This window comes from Pelodiscus sinensis, chromosome 1 (assembly GCF_052426305.1).
Source record: "Pelodiscus sinensis isolate ZL-2025 chromosome 1, ASM5242630v1, whole genome shotgun sequence".
Classification (NCBI taxonomy): domain Eukaryota; kingdom Metazoa; phylum Chordata; order Testudines; family Trionychidae; genus Pelodiscus; species Pelodiscus sinensis.
In genome coordinates, this window is record NC_143052.1 from 117411420 (window position 1) to 117432141 (window position 20722).

Below are 20722 nucleotides of genomic sequence, written 5' to 3' on the forward strand. Positions count from 1 at the left end.
CATGCTGCCCAGCTGATTAGCAAAACACCCACACCTAGGTTCTTTGTTTCTGTTGGTGGTGAACTTTCACACATGCCTCAGTGTATCCAAAAACATCACGCCTCGCATGTATGGAAATGATTAGAAGAAATATTGATCCTGACTTTTTCGTAAAAATGGGAAAGACCCTTTGACCAGGAGCACTGTCCAGGAGGAGCTGAGCCCTGTGTATCTCAGAGCCCTGCACAGCACTAGTATGAGGTAGCCTCCCCGCTCCTCAGCTATGCTCTGGACTGGTGTGGAGGGTAGGGATGTGAATAGGGACTTTCGAATAAGCAAATACTTATCAGGTAGTCAGCACACTAGTCAACTTAGTTGTTCCTCCTCCCCCTCCCCCAGCCTGCTGCCTCTATCCAAAAGAGGCAGCAAGTGGAGGGAAAGACAAAGAGCTTCTTCAAAGTGGTAGCGCTGTGTGGAGCCTGGGGTCAGCTGGGGACTCCCCTGCTGATATTGGGCTCCACACGGCACTGCCACTTTGAAATGATGCATGGAGCCTGAGTCCTCAGCTGACCCCAGGCTCCATGTGGTGCTGCTGCTTTGAAATGCCGTGGAGCGCATGGGGCCAGCAGGGGACTGCTTGAGTCCCCCATTGACCCTGTGCTCCCCGTAGCGCTTTCACCTTTGAAATTAAAAAGGGCAGAGGCACCTTTATTGACTAATTGAATAGTCGAAGCAAATTATATTGACTATTCGATTAGCCAATTAATCTAAATTTAACATCCCTAGTGCAGGGGTAGCGATTTCCCACCTCTATATCTCCTGAACCTGCAGGCTCCACAACAGCCGCAGAACAAGGGCTCAGTACTCTTTTCCCCTGAGCTCTACCCCTAAGGAGCACAGGCCTGCTCTGTCTCCGAGGGATCTCCCCTGCTGAGCCACCTCTCTGGCTGGGTTTGTTCAAGCCCCTGCAGTCAGGTTCCCAGGGCCCTGGTGCACAGTGCATCCTTAGGGCTTAACCCCTTCCTGCCCACACTGTTGCAGGGGGACAGGAGGCAGCTGAGTTAGGTCTGTTGCTAGCAATAACCAGGAGGCGTGAGCTGCCTTTCACCCTGTGTGGTCAGGATGGCATGAACTCTTCAAAGACATGAGCCAAATTATCACCCCCTTCCCCATAGCTGGAAGCAGCTCTCATCCCTTCCCTCCCACACAGTGCAAAAAGGCTGCTGCTGGCCACCCTCTGATGTGCTCCCTGACAGAAATCTTAGGGAGGAGCACGTGACCCTGAGTGTGCTCCCATGTGTAGCCTCAGGAAGAGATAGCACCAAGTGCCAGGTGAAACAGGTCCTTCCTGGGAGCCCAGCCAAGCATGGCGTGCCAAGAGCTGGGTAGTGAGTGTCAGGTGAGTCAGTCACCCCCCCCCCCCATGAGAGGTGTGTACAGGAGTGTGTGTCACGTCTCTCTATGAGTGGCGTGGGGGAGGATAGGGGTATGCATCACCCCTCCCCATGTGAAACCTTAGAACCTTAAAAATAGGAAGATAAATCAATAGAAAGAATCCAACTACCTAGTATTTCTTTTTCCCAGGGACTCTGTCAACTTTATGATTTGATCATTTGTACTGAATAGCACTGTGATTGCCACTGAATGTACTTGAATATGAGTAATTTTACCAGGTGTCCCATATTCAGCATAGAGAAATATGGCCACAGTTGTTTAATGTGTTTAGAAATCGTAGGCCCTTGCTGAAAAGGCTGCCTTCACAAGTGAGTTCTCACTGCTACTATAGGGCATAGAGAGACTAGCTAAGTGAGATGATACCTTTTTTATTGAACTTCTGTTGGTGAGAGAAACAAGCTTCAGAGCTACCCTGAGGTCCTCATCAGGCTTGGGAAAGATACTAAGAGTTACAGGTAAATTCAAGATTGAACAGATAGTTTACAGTAAGTAGTGAGCACATACAAGGGACCAATTCCAAGACCTACAGAAGAGCAGTGTCTGGCTTGAAAGCTTATCTCTACCTCCAACAGAAGTTGGTCCAATAAATGATATTCGTTTGTCCACATTGTCCCTGTGATATCTTGGGACAAACATGGCTGCAACACCTCAGCAAACCACAGGGCATAGGTAGAATACAGCCTGTTGGTTCCCCCTTTATAAGGTTTGTCCTAGCTGATTTATGCAATGCACAGACCCACTGACTATGGTTCTGGCTATAATCCTTCTCTTTTTAGAGAGCTATTGGTGCCTGTCTTGAAGAAACCTCCAGTCAGTTTTCATGTGCTGCTGACTCTGGTGCAGCTTCCTATATTTAAGATGCTCTGGGCCTTCTCTGGGTACATAACCCTCACGGGGTTTTGACAGTTTTTGGTAAAATACTTTGGTTTATTTAAGGATTAAATGCACAGGCTAAAGTTTTCAGAAGAGCCTTATCAAAAGTGCATGTCATTGGGCCGAAGGTCACTCTTAACTGCCTAGGTCAATTTTTAAAATGGGGTCAGGTTCCTAAATCACTTAACTGCTGTTGAAAACTTTACCCAGCAAATACACACAACATATTATCCTCTCGTTCCATTTCCGTTCTATTTATTTTGGCTGTACCACACAGGAGTAAGACATTGATGGAAATAAAGTTAAGGAGGCATTAGCTATGGGGTAGGTAAAAGAAAACTAGGGGGTGATTGATTGGGGTGTGGAACTACAGAACAATATAACATACAGAAAGATGAGAGAAAGCAGTATAGGTAAAGAGGGGGGGTTGATAAGTTGATGACCTATCACAAATAGTAGCTCTTCAGTGTAACTTTCTTATATAGTCAGGTTAGAGGACGAGGGGTTCATTCCTTCCTCAGTTCAGAAAAAAATAATAATTTTTTTTCCTTTCTCTTTCTCTCCCCAATGGCAAATCAGAGATTTTAAGAAGTGTGTTTTGTGCTCAGAGAAGACATGCCTAATTCTGACAGATGCCTGGAACTCTTGCACTAACTCCTGCCCTGAGCCCGTCATGTTACCCATACTCTAATGCCTACGGTTAGCCTCCAGAACTAAGATGCATAGGGATTTTCCATTGCAAATCTCCTGTAGCCACTGAAGTTATAGCTAAAGAGATAGCTAAGAGTCTTTCTAGAAGCATTTTTCCATATTTGGTGCCCTCAGGTTTTCTAACTTTCTGTGACTGAAGAAAGAGTTGTATCCCTTTTTTGATGGTTCTGCTATATATTTTCATCTTGGTTGGACACTGAATTCTAAAGAGGGATAGTCCATGCACTGTAATAGCGCTATTTCAAGTTGCTCAGATGTGTCCTTTATAGCACTACAGCAAGCAGCTCCTGTTGATGGTAACTTTGGTGCTTATGGCTCACCATGCCAACACTTTCCAATATTGCTATCATGTTCCTGGGCATTAGTACCAAACAAGTGCCATTGGTACCCTGTGCCAAGTAGCAGCTGATCAGTGCGCAGGTTCTACTAACAGAAGCACAATGGTCAGACACTTGATAACAGAGAGAGATCCTTTGGGCAGAGTCAGAAACTACATTTGTGCTCTCTCTCCTTCACCCGTCCTTTCTCATTTTTGTTAGAATTGTTCAGCATTAATCACACCAAAATTCTGCTTGATAGAAAATTCCTAGTAAAAAAAAAACCTGGAAGATCGCTCAGATTATAAATTCATATCCGTTAATTACAGTTATTTTAATGTATCTACCAAGGCCAGATATTCAGAGTGTTAGTTTAAAGGTTGGATATAACACCCCCATCAGTGTAGATTGTGGATCCCAGTTAAAACATGTGATGCGCTGAAAGGAGCAGCAGTTGATTGAGACAGCAGCTTAATTTAGGTTCAGGAATGTTGTCAAAACAAAGGCCAGTACAATGTTTGGTACTGCATGTGCAAATTGTAATATATGGTAGAATTGGCAGACAGTGGTTCCACCTTGATACAACTCTGGTGAGAATTGGGGATGTGAACAGGTAACCAGTTACACCTTAAACATCACTCTTAGGGTATGTCTACACTGCAAAGTTAATTCGAACTAACAGCCGTTAGTTCGAATTAACTTTCATAGGCGCTACACAGGCAAACCGCTAGTTCGAACTTAATTCGAACTAGCGGAGCGCTTAATTCGAACTAGGTAAACCTCATTCTACGAGGACTAACGCCTAGTTCGAATTAAGTAGTTCAAATTAAGGGCTGTGTAGCCACTTAATTCGAACTAGTGGGAAGCTAGCCCTCCCCAGCTTGCCCTGGTGGTCACTCTGGACACAACCAGGGGAACTCGTCTCCCCCCTCCCGGCCCTGGAGCCCTTAAAGGGTCATGGTCTGGTTATGGTGCCCGTGCCAGGTGCAAGCCTGCCAGCACCTAGCCAGCAGACCCTGCACCTGGCACGGCACGAGCCAGCCACCCACTGCCACCCCGCCCTCCGCCTCTTCCCGGGACCAGGCTGGTGGCTCCCAGGAGCCTGCCCGGGGCCGCAATAGGCGGGCGCCCACCTGGTCTAGTGCGGAGATCGTGGACCTCATCCAGGTTTGGGGGGAAGCCTCCAACGTCCACGACCTCCATACTAGGCACAGGAAAGTGGCCGTCTAGGGCAGGATAGCTGCCAGCCTGGCCACCCAAGAGCAGGTTTGCATAAAAATCAAGGTGGTCCAGTGAGACCCCGACCCTGAGCTTAGAACATAAGAACGGCCGTACTGGGTCAGACCAAAGAGCCATCTAGCCCAGTAGCCTGTCTGCCGACAGCGGCCAACACCAGCTACCCTGGAGGGGATGGACCGAAGACAATGACCAAGCCATTTGTCTCGTGCCATCCATCTCTAGCCTTCCACAAACAGAGGCCAGGGACACCATTCCTACCCCCTGGCTAATAGCACTCCATGGACCCAAACTCCATGACTTTATCTCACTTCTCTTTAAACTCTGTTCTAGTTCTAGCCTTCGCAGCCTCCTGTGGCAAGGAGTTCCACAGATTGACTATTTGCTTTGTGAAGAAGAACTTTCTTTTATTAGTTTGAAGCCTGCTACCCATTCATTTCATTTGGTGTTTTCAAAGGCCAAAACATCTTTTTTGAGGTGATGAGACCACGTCTGTACACTGTACTGAAGATATGGTGTACCATCGTTTTATACTTCCCCTTCTCCTCCTTCCCCTGTCTTCCCCCTTCCAGCTCCCTCCTCCCAGGTTTCCCCCTCTCCTCTCCCACCCTCTCTCTTCCCCTCTCCCACTTCCTTTTCCCAGTCTCCCCAGAGGTTAATCCCCCCCCAACCCGAGTTTTGTTCAATAAAGAGAGTTTCTATTTTTGAACACACATGTCCTTTATTTTTTACATCAGGAAGGGGGGCTGGGGAAGGGTAAGTGGAAGGAGGTGAGGGAGGAATGGGGCACAAGCCCCCGATGGGGAGGACTGGGGTGGCTCTGCGGGCTCCTTGGGGTGGAAGCTCTCCTGCAGCCCGCAGATTGACCCCCCCCCCCCCATGGATGGCAGCCTGCGGCAAGTGCAGCCAGGCTGATGGCCGAGTGCTGTGATGTGCCGACTGTGGGCATTCAGGGCACTCCAAGCCAGGACTGCTTTGCTGTCCCTCATCGAGGTAGACAAGCAAGTCCTCCCCTGAGAACTGTCTGTCCGGGCTGGGGGTTGGGTCCCTTTAAGCACAGCCCTCGGCTAGCCTGAGACAGCAGCTCCACGCTCTAAGTCCTAACCTGATGCCCTGCCGGCACTGCTTCCGGCCAGCCTTAACCTCGGTTCAGGGTCCACTCAATGTGGACATGCTAGTTCGAATTAGCAAAATGCTAATTCAAACTAGTTTTTAGGTCTAGATGCACTAGTTCGAATTAGCTTAGTTCGAATTAACTAATTTGAATTAAGTTAGTTCGAATTAGTGCTGTAGTATAGACATACCCTTACTGATGACTAGTGAACCAGCAGCCGCCAAGTGCCTGGAGCCCTGCACAGCTGGTAGTGTGCTCCACAGGGCTGCCAGCTCTGCCTGTGAGTGAGGCAGGGACCACTCTAGTCCGGGCCCCGTCCATGGGATCCTGCGTAACGTTTAACCGGTTAACTGATTAAACAGGATTTGACATCTTTAGTGGGAACACACACAGAATGCAGTGCTTGGTTCTAAAGATGTTAAGTATCGAGTATTTCACTGATTGAATGGTTAATGCATTTTTGCATTGACTATTTGATTCGTTGATAGGGTGGCACTGCACAGTTGATCCTGGGCTTCCTGCAGCACTGCCCCAGCGGCACTTCCTGCAGCAATGCCACGGCATTTCAAAGCAGCAGTGCCGCACCAAACCCAGACTCCCTCCAGCGCTGGCGCTTCGAAGTACCCCTCCTTGTTCCCTCCTTCGCTCCCTCTATGTGACTGAGGCAGTGAAGAGAAGAGCAACTAGTCGACTATCCGATAAGCATTTGCCTATTAGATAGTCGACTTGTCCTTAACATCCCTGTTTGGTTCTAGGCACCTTATGACAAGAACATTTAATAAAAATGCTGCAGAGGCTGATTTCAAAGGGAAATTTGGAATAACGTAATATAGGCATTTCACTAGGTCCCATTACATTATGTATACATTTGAAACTTGTCAATGCTTTCAAGCTCTGCCTATATCATAAAACTGCTGTCTGCATTGCTGACATTGTCTTCTGTTCTATTCCCCCATCAGCTTCTTCACTCCACCGCTGCTACCAGTCTTAACACCGCCTCTTCCAAAATTCTCTGTAACCTTCTTCCATGCTTGCATGCTCTGAGTCACTTCCCTACTGAAAATTCCTTCACTTCAGTCATATTCCTCCTGAAAACTCACTTCTGTAATTTTACCAACAAGATTGAAAAATAGCAAAATCATTTATTAGGCCCACTTTATTTGACAGTCTTGTGCTTCTTCTTTTCCTCCTCTCCTTCATCTGTTTACATGATTATGCAAAGTGCAGAAAAAATGTCAATGCGTACTCTTTGGGACAGGATATGTGGGGGGGAGATTTTCAAAGATTCTAATTCCTATCTGCTTTTTAAATCTCCCCCCACATGTTTGAGTTTCACTTGGTGGTGTAGGGTTTTTGGGGGGTTTTTTTGAGGCGCTACCACATTTTGAGGCACTTAAAACTTTGTGTGTAGGCTGTCTAAAGTTCAAGAACAAGGAGTATAACCAGATACATGTTTTGGAAGGGGGTAACCATCAGAGAAGAATTGCTTAGAACAATCAAAGGCTACGTCTAGACTGCAAGCCTCTTTCGAAAGAGGCTTTTTCGAAAGATACTTTCAAAAAAGCCTCTTTCGAAAAAGAGCATCTAGACTGCAAGCAGTTCTTTCGAAAAAGCAAGCCACTTTTTCGAAAGAAAGCACCCAGGCAGTCTGGATGCTCTCTTTCGAAAAAGCCCTGTTTGCATTCAAGAACGCCTTTTTTCGAAAGAGCACTTTCGAAAAAAGGCGTTCTTCCTCGTGAAATGAGGTTTTCCGCCGTCGAAAGAAAAGCCGCGTTCTTTCGATTTAATTTCGAAAGAACGCGGCTGTAGTCTAGACGCAGGAGAAGTTTTTTCGAAAAAAGGCTACTTTTTCCGAAAAAACCCTTGAGTCTGGACACAGCCAAAGAGAGTACAAAGAAGAGGAACATTTGGGTGAATAACAAGAACACTTTCTAAACAGCCTATTTAGCTGGGTGTGCCTCAGCTCCCCGACATGAACTAAGCCAGATGATACATGTGGAAAAAAATGCCACAGGGAACAATCTTGTATTGAGTAGGGATATACCAAGTGACTTAATAGGATCAGCTTTTTTGGTCTACTTAGCATCATGGTTGTTTTCCTTTTCCAGGTATCATACAGGCTTTTTGAAGACATGGGGCTATTTGAAGCCTTTAAAATTCCAAAGATGGAGTTCATGAATTATTTTCATGCCTTGGAGTGTGGATATCGGGAGATACCTTGTAAGTAAAACTGCAGGTCAAATAAGAGTCTATTGCTCAGATGTCATTGACTTTTTAACATGTTCAACAAATATTTGTATACATTCTTTCCTCTCCCCAGTCACTACAGCTATTTTTTTTGCAAGGGCTACATTTTGTCTTAAATGCGTAAGAACAGTATTTCCCTTTTGGTGTTCAGGATCTGATGTATGTAAAGCTTTGTGAGTATCTTCCAATTTTGTCAATACATGTGTCACTCCTAAATCAATTGTCCTCTGTGAAGACTGTTTCTGAACTCTCTGTACTCCTAAAGGAATGCTGCACCCAAGAATTAAAATTTCTGTTCACAATATTTTCTGATTCTGTAAAGTTGTTCATATTTTATTTGTCAAAAAAACACAATATAATCACAACAGTTTTAATTATTTTTGGTCACTCATTTCAAAATACCTGGCAGCAAGTATGTTTGTAACAACGCAGACAAAAAAAAGAAAAAAGATTCAGGAAATGTTAGGTGTTTTTTTTTTGACAGATTCCTTACCAAACCACCCCCCTCCCCGCCCCCCTATGTGGCTCTCCACCTCCACTCCCATTCAGCCCCTTCTCCAGTCTGTCCTCCCTCACTAGCCTTTGAGCCCCTGTCTGACCTCCCTCTCCCCCCCAGCCCAGCCCAGCCCAGCCCAGCCCAGCACAGCACAGCAGTCCATGCTATATGTGTCTCCCCTCAGATCACGAGAGCGGGCTTCAAAGTACTATCTCTTTTGCTTCCCTAGCTGACTGGGAGCCAGTGCTCTGTTCTAGCACCATACCGCCCTCCAGTGGGTAAAATGCAGAACTTTAGTAACTTTCTGACAGAAGCTTTTTTTTCCTGTGCAAAAAGCTAAAAATATGCATAGCTCAGTCAGAATTTTGTCAAGCGTAACTCTGTCCTCACATTTCTCTCTATTTGGCATTTAGGATTTGGGGTGTTTTCTTTAATTATCTTCTGGCTCTGGTTTTGAGAGTGTATAGGTATCTGGGACTTTTATCTCACCATGTTTGTTATTGGTTGGTGTCACTATCAGCCTTGTCTGCCTTTGTTGGAATAATTGCCCATTCCTGCAGAAGAGCTAAGTTAGAGATAGGCACACTGTGATATGCTTCCACATGAGAGATGCTGTAGGATACTGATTTCCAACCTGTGATCTGGAATAGCTTTCAGCAGACATCCCAGTTGTTCTATGCTAGATGGCTGTGGGTTAAAGAGCAAATACATGCCCATATGTATTTGTTGTTAACGGTTAACAACGGAGTTGTTGTTAACGGTGCTAAATCCTGCTGGAAAGGGATAACAAGTGGAGTTCCGCAAGGGTCTGTTTTGGGACCCGTACTGTTCAATATCTTCAATGATGTAGGTATTGGGATAGAGAGTACGCTTATTAAGTTTGCAGATGATACCAAACTGGGTGGGGTTGCAACTTCTTTGGAGGATAGGGACATAATTCAAAATGACCTTAGCAAGTTAGAGAAATGGTCAGAGGTAAATAGGATGAGGTTTAATAAAGAGAAATGCAAAGTGCTCCACTTAGGAAGGAACAATCAGTTCCATACATACAAGATGGGAAGTGACTGTCTAGGAAAGGAGCATGGCGGAAAAGGATCTAGGGGTCATAGTGGACCACAAGTTGAATATGAGTCAACAGTGTGATGCTGTTGCAAAAAAAGCAAATATGAGTCTAGGTTGTATCAACAGGTGTGTTGTAAGCAAAACTCGTGAAGTCATTCTGCCACTCTACTCTGCACTAGTTAGGCCTCAGCTGGAGTACTGTGTCCAGTTCTGGGCGCCACATTTCAAGAAAGATGTGGAGAAATTGGAAAGTGTACAGAGAAGAGCGACAAGAATGATTAAAGGTTTAGAGAACATGACCTATGAAGCCAGGCTTCATGAACTGGGCTTGTTTAGTTTGGAAAAAAGAAGATTAAGGGGGGACATGATAGCGGTTTTCAAATATCTAAAAGGGTGTCACAAGGAGGAAGGAGAAAATTTGTTCCTCTTGGTTACTGAGGACAGGACAAGGAGTAATGGGCTTAAAGTGCAGCAGGGGAGGTTTAGATTGGACATTAGGAAAAAATTCCTAACTGTCAGGGTGGTCAAATATTGGAATAAATTGCCAAGGGAGGTGGTGGAATCTCCCTCTCTGGAGATATTTAAGAACAGGTTAGATAGACATCTGTCAGGGATGGTGTAGACGGAGCTTGGTCCTGCCTTGAGGGCGGGGGGGGGGTGCACTCGATGACCTCTTGAGGTCCCTTCCAGTCCTATTATTCTATGATTCTATATATAGATATCTGATTTAGGGATGTAAAAGAGTCAACTACTAGCATCCCCCCCTCTCCTTTCTTGCCTATATATCAGAGGCAGCAAGGTGGGGGGAAGCCGGTGCTGGGGGGGGGAGGCAGTTTTAAAGCCAGTTCCTCCCAGCACTGTCTCTGTGGTACTGCTTGCCCTCCCCCCTTCTTCCCCCCCCCCCGCCCCGCCCCACTCTCACATGCTGCTGCCTCAGATAGAGGCCAGGGAAGCTGCTACTGCCTGCATGTTTTAGGAGCCAGGCAGGCAGCCTGGCTCAGTCCCTGCTCACGCTGGGTCTGGGACCACACTCCTACTGCCTTTTAAATTGCAGAGTCACAGCAGGGTTTGGTCCCAGACCCAGTACAAGCAGGGACTGAGCTGTCTGCCTTCCCCTTTTAACTAATTGAGTAGTTGATAAAAATTCTAGCAACTACTCGATTAGTAAAGTAAGCTCATATTAACATCCCTAATCTGATTTACTGCAGAGTAGGGATGTAAAATCCAGTTTAATTGGTTAACTGCTTAAACATCATCATGTTGGAATGACTCTTCTCTCCCCCCCCCCCCCACACACACACAACACCACAGACAAGGGCTGCTCCAGCCGAATGGTTGGAGCAGCCCCTGCCTACTGTACGGGGGGACAAGGCGGGGCCCACCACTGTCAGCCAGCTCGTGGGTCCCTCAGAGCTGGAGCAGCTCTCTGCCTGCAGTGGGTGGGATGCTGCTTCAGCTCCTGCCCGTTAACCATTCACATCCCTCCTGTAGAGATACATATTACTGTATATAGAACATGTTGGATGTTATTGGGATACATTTACTGAGTGAATCTGTATAGAAATACGTAATCTAATAGTTTCCTGGTTCCTAGAGCTCTGTCCCAGAATCTTATTACCTTTGCTAAAGAAATACCACATTTAAGTTCCTCTGGAGTTGAAGGGCCCTTTTCCCACTTGCTGCATAGTTAAAGATCGATACCAGAGATCAGTAAAATCTATATAGGGACCCGTGTGCTTGTGGTATTAGCTCAAGGTGTAACTCTAGTGTTGTCCCTACTCTGACTCCCATCTCCATGCGTGCACCTTTAGCTCAAGTTCAGTGGTACTCTGCTTTAAACTTGAGTTGGCTGGCCCATCTGGGGTGTGTGGATTGAAGCCAGTGTTAAGCAGGGATGCAGCTACAGGCAACAGCTTGAGTTAGCACAGCTGATCACATGCTAATCCAATCACAGTATAGCCTGACTGTTGTTTCATGATGTGGCTGCTCTCACTCAAGCTAGGCTAGTGGAATAACTCAGGCTAATTATTGCAATGAAGACAGGCCTTATTGTTAGAAGCTAGGAGAAATCATGGCATTAGTGACATGAATGGGAGTCTTTCCATCAATTTTTAGAAGAGCCAGGATTCACCCCATGTATTAACTAGGTGGATGATGCTTGCATAACAAAAGGTGTAGTGAAAGTGGAAGGGAGCATGGCTCTTGTTCCAAAAGCTCCCTCTTTTCTCTGTCTCTTGAGAAAGTGGTGCTCCTCCATAGCTTCTCCTTGTCGTTCCTGGTGTATAAAAGCAACTTACTGGTAAAAGGAAAGCTGAACACTTACAGCATTGTAAAATAAGTGGTGGTCTCATGCCTTGTAATGTATGCTTGTTTTTTACTGTTCCTTGAATTGAAACTTCCAAGAGGTTCACCATGGTATCCAGTAGATGGTGCTATGTGCCCTTGGATAGGAAAAAATCTGCATGTTTAATAATGCTGTCATTGATTGCCTTAATTTGTATCCTAGATCACAACAGAATTCACGCGACTGATGTTCTACATGCTGTTTGGTACCTTACCACTCAGCCTGTCCCAGGACTCCCAACTGTGATGAATGACCATGGGTCAGCAAGTGATTCAGGTATTCTTTTTAATATACTGTTGTCCTTTGATTTTAAAATATGGGTTGTGGAATACGGTGCATTTAATTTTCTAGAGAAAAATCATAAAAATAAGGAGGCTGCATAGGGAGAACTTTCAGAAGAAGGCATGCAATTTCAGCAATATATATTAGATATTTAATGTGTGCTAGACTATTTATTGGTGTATGGTAGTCCCAGTCTTTCCAATGAATTTCCATCAACTATATGTAGGGCCGTATCAAATTCATGGCTGTGAAAAACTCCTAACAGTGAAATATGGTCTCCCCTATGAAACCTGGCTATTGTAGGTGTGTCCCAGTATTGCCACTTTTACTTCTATACTCCCATCAGAGGTGGGTAGCTGAAGGGGAGCAGCTTCTGGCCGGGCACGCCATGGTGAAAGAAGCCAGCAGCAGCATGGAAATCGGGGTGACATTGTACAGGAGGAGGGGGATCATCATTTCAGGGGAACAGAGCTGGCAACATGGGCAATATGCCCAAGATGCTCTGATCAGGGAAGATGCCATGCCCCCTCCATGTACACACACTCACTCTTCTGTTCCAAGGCCCTTTAATCCTTAAGCATTGACCCTGGAATTAGAGAGTTCTGGGATTAGAGCCCCAGATGAGGGATCCTACTGGGCTCCAGATGCTAATCCCATCTGAGTTGAGGGACAGGACTTCCTCTTTCCCTGCATGGACCATTGTCAGACCCAGCTTCAGGAATCTCCCTTGGGTGCAGTAATCTCTGTGGCTGCTGGCTGAAAACCCACTTCTGAAGGCAGCACTGCTGCCAACAGCACAGAAATAAGGGTGGCGATACTGCAGCTCCCCTATAATACACTTGCGACCACCCCATTACCTCCCTTTGAGTCAGGTTACCTATGGTTACAGCACCTTGAAATTTCATATTTCGGTATCTGAATCCATGAAATTTAAGATGCTTAAAATCCTGGGACTGGGAAATTTACCAAAATGAACCACCAGGAATTTGGTAGGGTCCTAACAATACTGTAGAAGCACAATATTTTACTCTTTAAAAATATATGAATTCAAGTCTCTTGTAAGCTTTGTAGGACCATCTTACTTTTTATATTCTTTTTAAGCCCGTTCTTTCTACAAGCTACTTAAGTGATGATGTCAATGATGTCTGCAGATTAGCGGAGTTGGTGTGTATTGTTTAATAAACACTTGGGATCTTTTGGGTGGATAGATGTTTTACAAATAGAGTGGTTTTAAACAGAAACATTTTTGAAAGACGTTCATTCATAGGAATCACCATAGCAGAATAGGCCAGTGATCTGTCTTGTCCAGTATCTGCCTCAGGAAGTGATATGTTCCAGAAGACTTCTGTGTAGGTTGTGGACAGCAGAGATTGGTCCCAGAACCTCCATGTCTAAAAGCATGTACCTCCACTCTCTGAGCATAAAGGCACAAATCTATTAGCTCAACGTCTGTAAAAGACTCATAAACCTCTATGTGGTCCAGAGAGCCATATTATGCAAGCTTGGATTTAGCTAAGAAACTCTAGAGTGCTCATTGATTAATGCCTCAAAATGAATGAATTAATGGCTCAGAATATTAAAGTGTTCTGATTAGACTTGAAGTTTTTATTTTGATTGGTAAATGTTGTTAACAATGATTGTACTGTATACACACAAACTAACAAAAAAAATTCATTGATATTAACCAAAATTACATCTAGGTAAATTAAGAAAAACGGTGCTTGAGAATTTCTAAGAACTTGATTAAAGATGTTTACTTTTGGCACGTGATGTTAACTGTTTGTGTTTAACGGTTTTATAAAGTTTTGACTTTTTTAATTGAAACATATCCTGCCACTGAATAATTATTGCCTGAATCCCCCATTATTTTCTCCAAAATTTACATACATAAAAAGAGGAAAATGTTAAAAACCCATCTTTTGCACAACAGAGAAACTTTAAATAAAAGTTGGAAAAAATGCTTAAAATAAACATTGATATCAGAATAATAAAAAAAATTGATCAGAATAATAAAAAAAATCCAATTCTGCCAATTCTAGTTAGGGTAACAGTAATTTTTGAGTTGCTGAAACATACACAAAATACCAGAAATCCTGGAGTTATGTGTTTCTGCATTGTGTTGCTAGACCAGATCGGAGATGATTGGTTTGGTCAATATTTTTTGTTTTTTGTTTGTTTTGCAACACACAGGCACACAATTTTGCTCGTGGTCTATATTTTCAATAAGTAATTAAACCTCAATAAGGGACTCTATTTCTGCTCAGATTCTGATAGTGGAATCACTCATGGCCATATGGGATATGTGTTTTCGAAGATGTGTACACCTGCGGATGATAGCTACGGCTGCCTAGCTGGCAACATCCCTGCCCTAGAATTGATGGCGCTCTATGTAGCTGCAGCCATGCATGATTATGATCATCCAGGAAGGACCAATGCCTTTTTGGTTGCAACCAGCGCACCTCAGGTAAGTGTTGGGTAGTGTTTTTAAGTCCACGTAATGGTTAAGCCTCCAAAGACTTGAGCACAACTCTTCATTGTTAAGGATTATTCCTGGCTTGCATCAGGTACTTGCCTAATGTAAACTATGGAAATGGTTAGCATCAGCTACTGTATTTCTTATTGCACGTATTGTGATTGTTGTAGAGCATGGTGCGCTAACTCTGTACATAATCTCAGCACCATTACCATTAAAGAATTTTCATTTAGTGCTAAATGGATTTTTTTATATTTAACTTATTGATGTATTTGTTTTTTTTAAAAATAGCTTATTTTGAAATAGCAGGTCTACACTGCAGGGAAGCCTCAAAATTAGTCCAAGGCAGGCTTCCCTAATGTGGACATGCTACCTTGATTTAGAACCTAAGGAGGCACTGGGGAGTAATTACTTAGAATGGCCCTGGGGAAGAGTTATTTTGAAATAGCAGCAGTGGAGCATCCACACTCCAAAATAGTTATTTCAGAATGGCTGCGTCTAGATTGGCATGATTTTGTGCAAATACTTTTAACAGAAAAGTTTTTCTGTTAAAAGTATTTGCGCAAGAGAGCGTCTATACTGGCATGTGCCTTTGCGCAAAAGATTTGCTTTTGCGCAAAAGCATCTGTGCCAGTGTAGACGCGCTCTTGCGCAAGAAATCTCCGATGGCCATTTTAGCCATCAGGCTTTCTTGCGCAAGAAATTAACGTTGCTGTCTACACTGGCCCTCTTGCGCAAGAATACTTGCGCAAGAGGGCTTATCCCTGAGCGGGAGCGTCAGAGTATTTGCATAAGAACCACTGATTTTGTACATTACAAAGTCAGTGTTCTTGTGAAATACTCGCGGCCAGTGTAGACAGGTGGCAAGATTTTGTGCAATAGCAGCTGCTTCTGCGCAAAATCATGTCAATCTAGACACAGCCAATAGGTGGTGTTCTCCTCATGGAATGAGGTTTACAGAACATAAGAACATAAGAATGGCCATACTGGGTCAGACCAAAGGTCCATCTAGCCCAGTAGCCCGTCTGCTGACAGTGGCCAGCACCAGGTGCCCCAGAGAGGGTGGACCGAAGACAATGATCAAGTAATTTGTCTCCTGCCATACTTCTCCAACCTCTGACAAACAGAGGACAGGGACACCATTTCTATCCCCTGGCTTATAGCCTTTTATGGACCTAACCTCCATGAAATTATCTAGCTTCTCTTTAAACTCTGTTATAGTCCTAGCCTCCACAGCCTCCTCTGGCAAGGAGTTCCACAGGTTGACTACACACTGTGTGAAGAACTTTCTTTTATTAGTTTTAAACCTGCTACCCATTAATTTCATTCGGTGTCCTCTAGTTCTTCTATTATGGGAACTAATAAATAACTTTATCTGCCCTCTCCACACCACTCATGATTTTATAAACCTCTATCATATCCCCCCTCAGTCTCCTCTTTTCTAAACTGAAAAGCCCCAGTCGCTTTAACCTCTCTCATATGGGACCCGTTCCAAACCCCTAATCATTTTAGTTGCCCTTTTCTGAACCCTTTCCAAGGCCAAAATATCTTTTTTGAGGTGAGGAGACTACATCTGTACACAGTAGAGACAGATAGATAGATAAACAACAAAAGAAGTTACCTGTCAATTGTAGGACCAGTGATAAACAAGCTAATTGATTCAGGGTAGATGTGTCTAATTCAGGCCTGGTCTACACCAGGACTTTAGTCCAGAATTAGCCCCTCAAAGTCAATTTTCTAAGCATGTTACCAAGCTCGTTATTCAGGAATAAGGGCTGTGGAACTCAAACTTTGTAGTCCTGCTTTTCATGAGGAATAACACTATTCCTAAACTTCTAAGTGTGAAATAACATTAGAGTGGATGCTTCAGTGTTCCTAATTACAACTAATTGGCCACTGGAAAGCCACCCACAGCTCCCCAGAGTGCTTCCTGGAGCCCTGAGTCTGAGGTCGCACATCCACATTAATGGAGCCTGCCTTGGACTACATTCGATTCTTCTCTGTAGTGAGGACATGGAACTTCGAATTTGTAAAATTGGGTGCCCAGAAGTTGAATTTAATAATTTCAAAATAATCTTCTAGTGTAGACATGGCCCCACAGTATTTGATGTGGAGATGTGACTATTAAAGGTGGGCAAATTGCTTTTGTAGTGCCTGTAACTGGAAAGGATCTTTATTAAAGTGTATGTTGATAGTATTGGACTTGTAAATGAACTCCACTTCAGCTGCTCCTCTATGTAATAGGGTGATATAATTACTTTGTAAAAAATGGCTTTTAAATCAATTTAAATGCATTATTGAAAGTCCAGGGAGGTTAAAATGTTCCCCCGTAGGTTTACGTGTGTTACCATTTCTGATGTCTGAATTATGTCCATTTATCTTTTGGTGCAGAGACTGTCTGATTTGACCAGTGTATATGGCAGAGAGGTATTGCTGGCACTTACTGAAATATAGCACAGTAGAGTATGTGTGGGTGTTTGAGCCCCTGTTATTCTGGCTTATGTAGTTAGATCCTGTGATGGCATTGATTATATAGATATGTAGACAGAAGTTGGAATAAGTCATCCATTATTTTGAATTTATTTCAAAATAACAGAATTGTTATTGCTATTCCAAAACAACACTGCTGTGTAAATACACCCTTGGTCTGACTGTACTTCAGTTTTCCATCTACAGGCAGTCCCCGAGTTACGCGGATCTGACTTACGTTGGATCCGCAGTTACGAACGGGGCCCTTTCCCTGGTCTCCAGCAGACCAGGGAGAGGAAGCAAAGCGGCGGAACACGCGGGCAGCGGACAGCCCAGACGCGTCTGGGCTGTCCACTACCCGCGTGCTCCGCAGCTTTGCTCTGCTTTGCTCCCCGTCTCCCTGGTCTGCAGACCAGGGGGACGGGGAGCAAAGCCGCGGAGCACGCGGGCAGCAGACAGCCCACATGCGTCTGGGCTGTCCGCTGCCCGCGTGTTCCGCCGCTTTGCTCCCTGTCCCCTGGTCTGCAGACCAGGGAGACGGGGAGCAAAGCAGAGCAAAGCCGCGGAGCCCAAGGGCAGCAGGACAGCCACGGTGCATCTGGGCTGTCCCGCTGCCCCCGTGCTCCGCGGCTTTGCTCCGGACGCCTGTGGTACAGCAGCTGGGGCGCTGCCGGTTGGTCCCGTAGCGCCGCTCTGGGCGCTACTGGACCAACCCGGCAGCACCCCAGCTGCTCTGCCCCAGGCGTCCCCAAGTCAGCCGCTGCTGAAACTGACCAGTGGCTGACTACAGGAAGCCACTGACCAGTGGCTGACTACAGGAAGCCCCTGCCCCGGGCTTCCTGGAATCAGCCGCTGGTCAGTTTCAGCAGCAGCTGACTTGGGGATGCCTGGGGTTCTTAAGTTGAATCTGTATGTAAGTCAGAACTGGCGTCCAGATTCAGCTGCTGTTGAAACTGATCAGTTTCATCAGCGGCTGAATCTGGACGCCAGTTCTGATTTACATACAGATTCAACTTAAGAACAAACCTACAGTCCCTATCTTGTATGTAACCCGGGGACTGCCTGTATATCATAGCACTTCTCTACCTTATAAGGACGTTGGCAAGATAAAATCCATTGATGATTGCTAGGTACTATGCCCATTTTTGAAAGAAAAGCTGCTTTTGCATTCTATTAAGAGCCAGCAAAAACACTTGTGATTAGCCAGTTGTAAAAAATCAAGAATAGAAGTTAGCTGATGTACTTCAAGAGCAAATATTTACTGGGTTGTAAATGAATGGACAGCACCAAAGTTCCTGTTGGATATCACTTCACTTTGGTATCAGATGAAGTCTGCAAAGTTGCCATTCAGATTTGGTTCCTGCCCTCTTTTGATGACTTGCTTTGGTACCAGAGCAGCAGCAGTGGGACTTGAGGAATGGCAAAGTGCTGCCTAGCCAAAACTCTCCTATCATGAGTTATCCCATCTATCAGGGCAGATGTCTCACATGGCTGACATGTTTCGTCTGTGGCTAAGCTGCTCACAGCAGCTCAAATTTTGTTACCCGATATAAGCAGTGAGGAACAGTGATGGCTTCTGAAGACAAAAACAATATTACTCTGACGCAGGTGGTACGTGAAAACAGTGATGATCAAGTATGTGCTTGAATGTATGTAAACACATCTCCACAAAACTAAATAAAACCTCTGCTGTATCCCCAGACAAATTTGGTATGTTTCTCCTTATGCTAAACAGCCAAGAGATTGTGGCTGAAGTTGAAACACAATTTGACCATGTGACTTTAAATCCTGGGACTGTTCCTTAACCTATATTCCTTAGTGCAATCTAGTTTTTGAATGGAAATCCATCATTTCTCAGAGCCGGGGCCTTCAACATGAGTAGGATTTTAACCAATTGGGGATTTTGGTGTTGCAGGGTCTGTCAGGTCATATATGTCTAAAACATAGGATCAGGAAGGCCCACTGATGGGGGGAGCTGCCCCATGGCCTAGTGATTTACAAGTGCCCTGGGGCTCCTGGCCACTGACTGCAACAGCAGCTGGAGCCCCAGGGCTTTTAAATCCAGGGCTACAGCAGTAGTGGGGCATTCTGGGCAGCTCCAAGGGCTGACCTGCTCCTTCCTCCTGAGGCCCTGCCCCTTCTGGGAGTACAGAGGCAGCCTTCCCTCCCCCCCCCCTCCCTCCAACCACCTTGCCCAGGGGCCAGGAATTCTGTTAGTTCCCATCAGCCTATACAGGTGGTCTGAGTAACCATAGTAGATTGAAAGACCCAGTCAGAAACCCCAACCACAAAACGTCATTGCTCTTGAAGACGAGGTGATGAGATGTCTCATTCTGTTGCTCGCTCACGCTCTATTTATCTAAATAATGTATTTAATGTGCATTAATGGCTAATATTAAAGTGTGTGACTGTGTAAAATATATATAACCCACATACACACATGCATGCACTTTTAGGTCTGACACTCCAAAGGATCTCATATTTCCAGTTTGCCACTGTCACGTGGTGAGTTTCTGTTCACTTCCAATGCATTAATGGTGAATATAAAATTAGATTGATTCATCATAGCCCTGGTCAACCAGAAATGAAAGATTGTCTGGAAGATAAGACCTGAAACTTCCAAATCAGTCTTAACAACGACTAGGAAAGATATTTAAAATCTATTATTGCTGTCCGAATTCTCTGCAACTTTTTTTAAGACCTGATCCTTTCTCTCATTTGTCCCATTATCAAAAGCCATTTCATAATTCCAATAGCCATTCTTATTTCCAGTTTTTCTGTTTCATATGTTAGGTGAATTCTTAATTCAGTGAATTGTTTCCACAGGCCGTGCTGTATAACGATCGCTCTGTTTTGGAGAACCATCATGCAGCTGCTGCATGGAATCTTTTCATGTCCAGGCCAGAATATAACTTCTTAGTCAACCTTGATCACGTGGAGTTCAAGCATTTTCGCTTCCTTGTAATTGAGGCTATTTTGGCCACTGACCTGAAGAAACACTTTGATTTTGTAGCCAGATTCAATGCCAAGGTAACAAGGAATTCTCATTTCTAATGCTTTCTAAAGGGAAAAAGAATTATTTCTGCCCTCCTGCACATCAAATGGGTCAGCAGCTGGGAAATATCACTAAAAAGGCAGCCACACAGACACAGAAAGACATCTTCATTCAATGAATAGTAATACTGAAACAGTAACAGGTATTTCTAAAAACAAACAGTTTTTTATAATCCTTATTTAGCTATCTAAGCTATTGAAAATTACCAAAAATTGGTTACTTTAACTGCATAATAAGCTACATCACTCAGTAATGTGGTTTGTAGTTTTCATTCAGTAGCTGAGCTTGGTTTAGCAAAACACAGAACAAGAGTTTCCTCTTATCATGGGCTATTGTAATGGCTTTCACTCCCTTTCTTCCAGGTGAACGATGAAGTTGGTATTGATTGGACTAATGAAAATGACCGCTTGCTGGTTTGCCAAATGTGCATCAAACTGGCTGACATCAATGGGCCTGCTAAATGCAAAGAGTTGCATTTGCAGTGGACAGAGGGCATTGTTAATGAATTTTATGAACAGGTAAAATGTGTGTCCAAAACAGGAATGTCTTACTATTCTGTAATGTTGCTATGTTGTACTGTGAAGTTTACTGCATTTCAGTGCTAAGTGA

General features: G+C 44.5%; 1 protein-coding gene across 1 annotated transcript in view; it reads left to right on the plus strand.

Moving 5' to 3' along the window:
* PDE3A (phosphodiesterase 3A) overlaps positions 1–20722 on the plus strand; it is a 376204-nt gene that overhangs the window by 335273 nt on the left and 20209 nt on the right. Inside the window, exons 10-14 of the mRNA XM_006121290.5 lie at positions 7794–7905; positions 11997–12110; positions 14381–14580; positions 19885–20088; positions 20476–20631. Of these exons, the coding sequence (XP_006121352.3) occupies positions 7794–7905; positions 11997–12110; positions 14381–14580; positions 19885–20088; positions 20476–20631 (786 nt within the window). The remainder of the gene's footprint in view (positions 1–7793; positions 7906–11996; positions 12111–14380; positions 14581–19884; positions 20089–20475; positions 20632–20722) is intronic.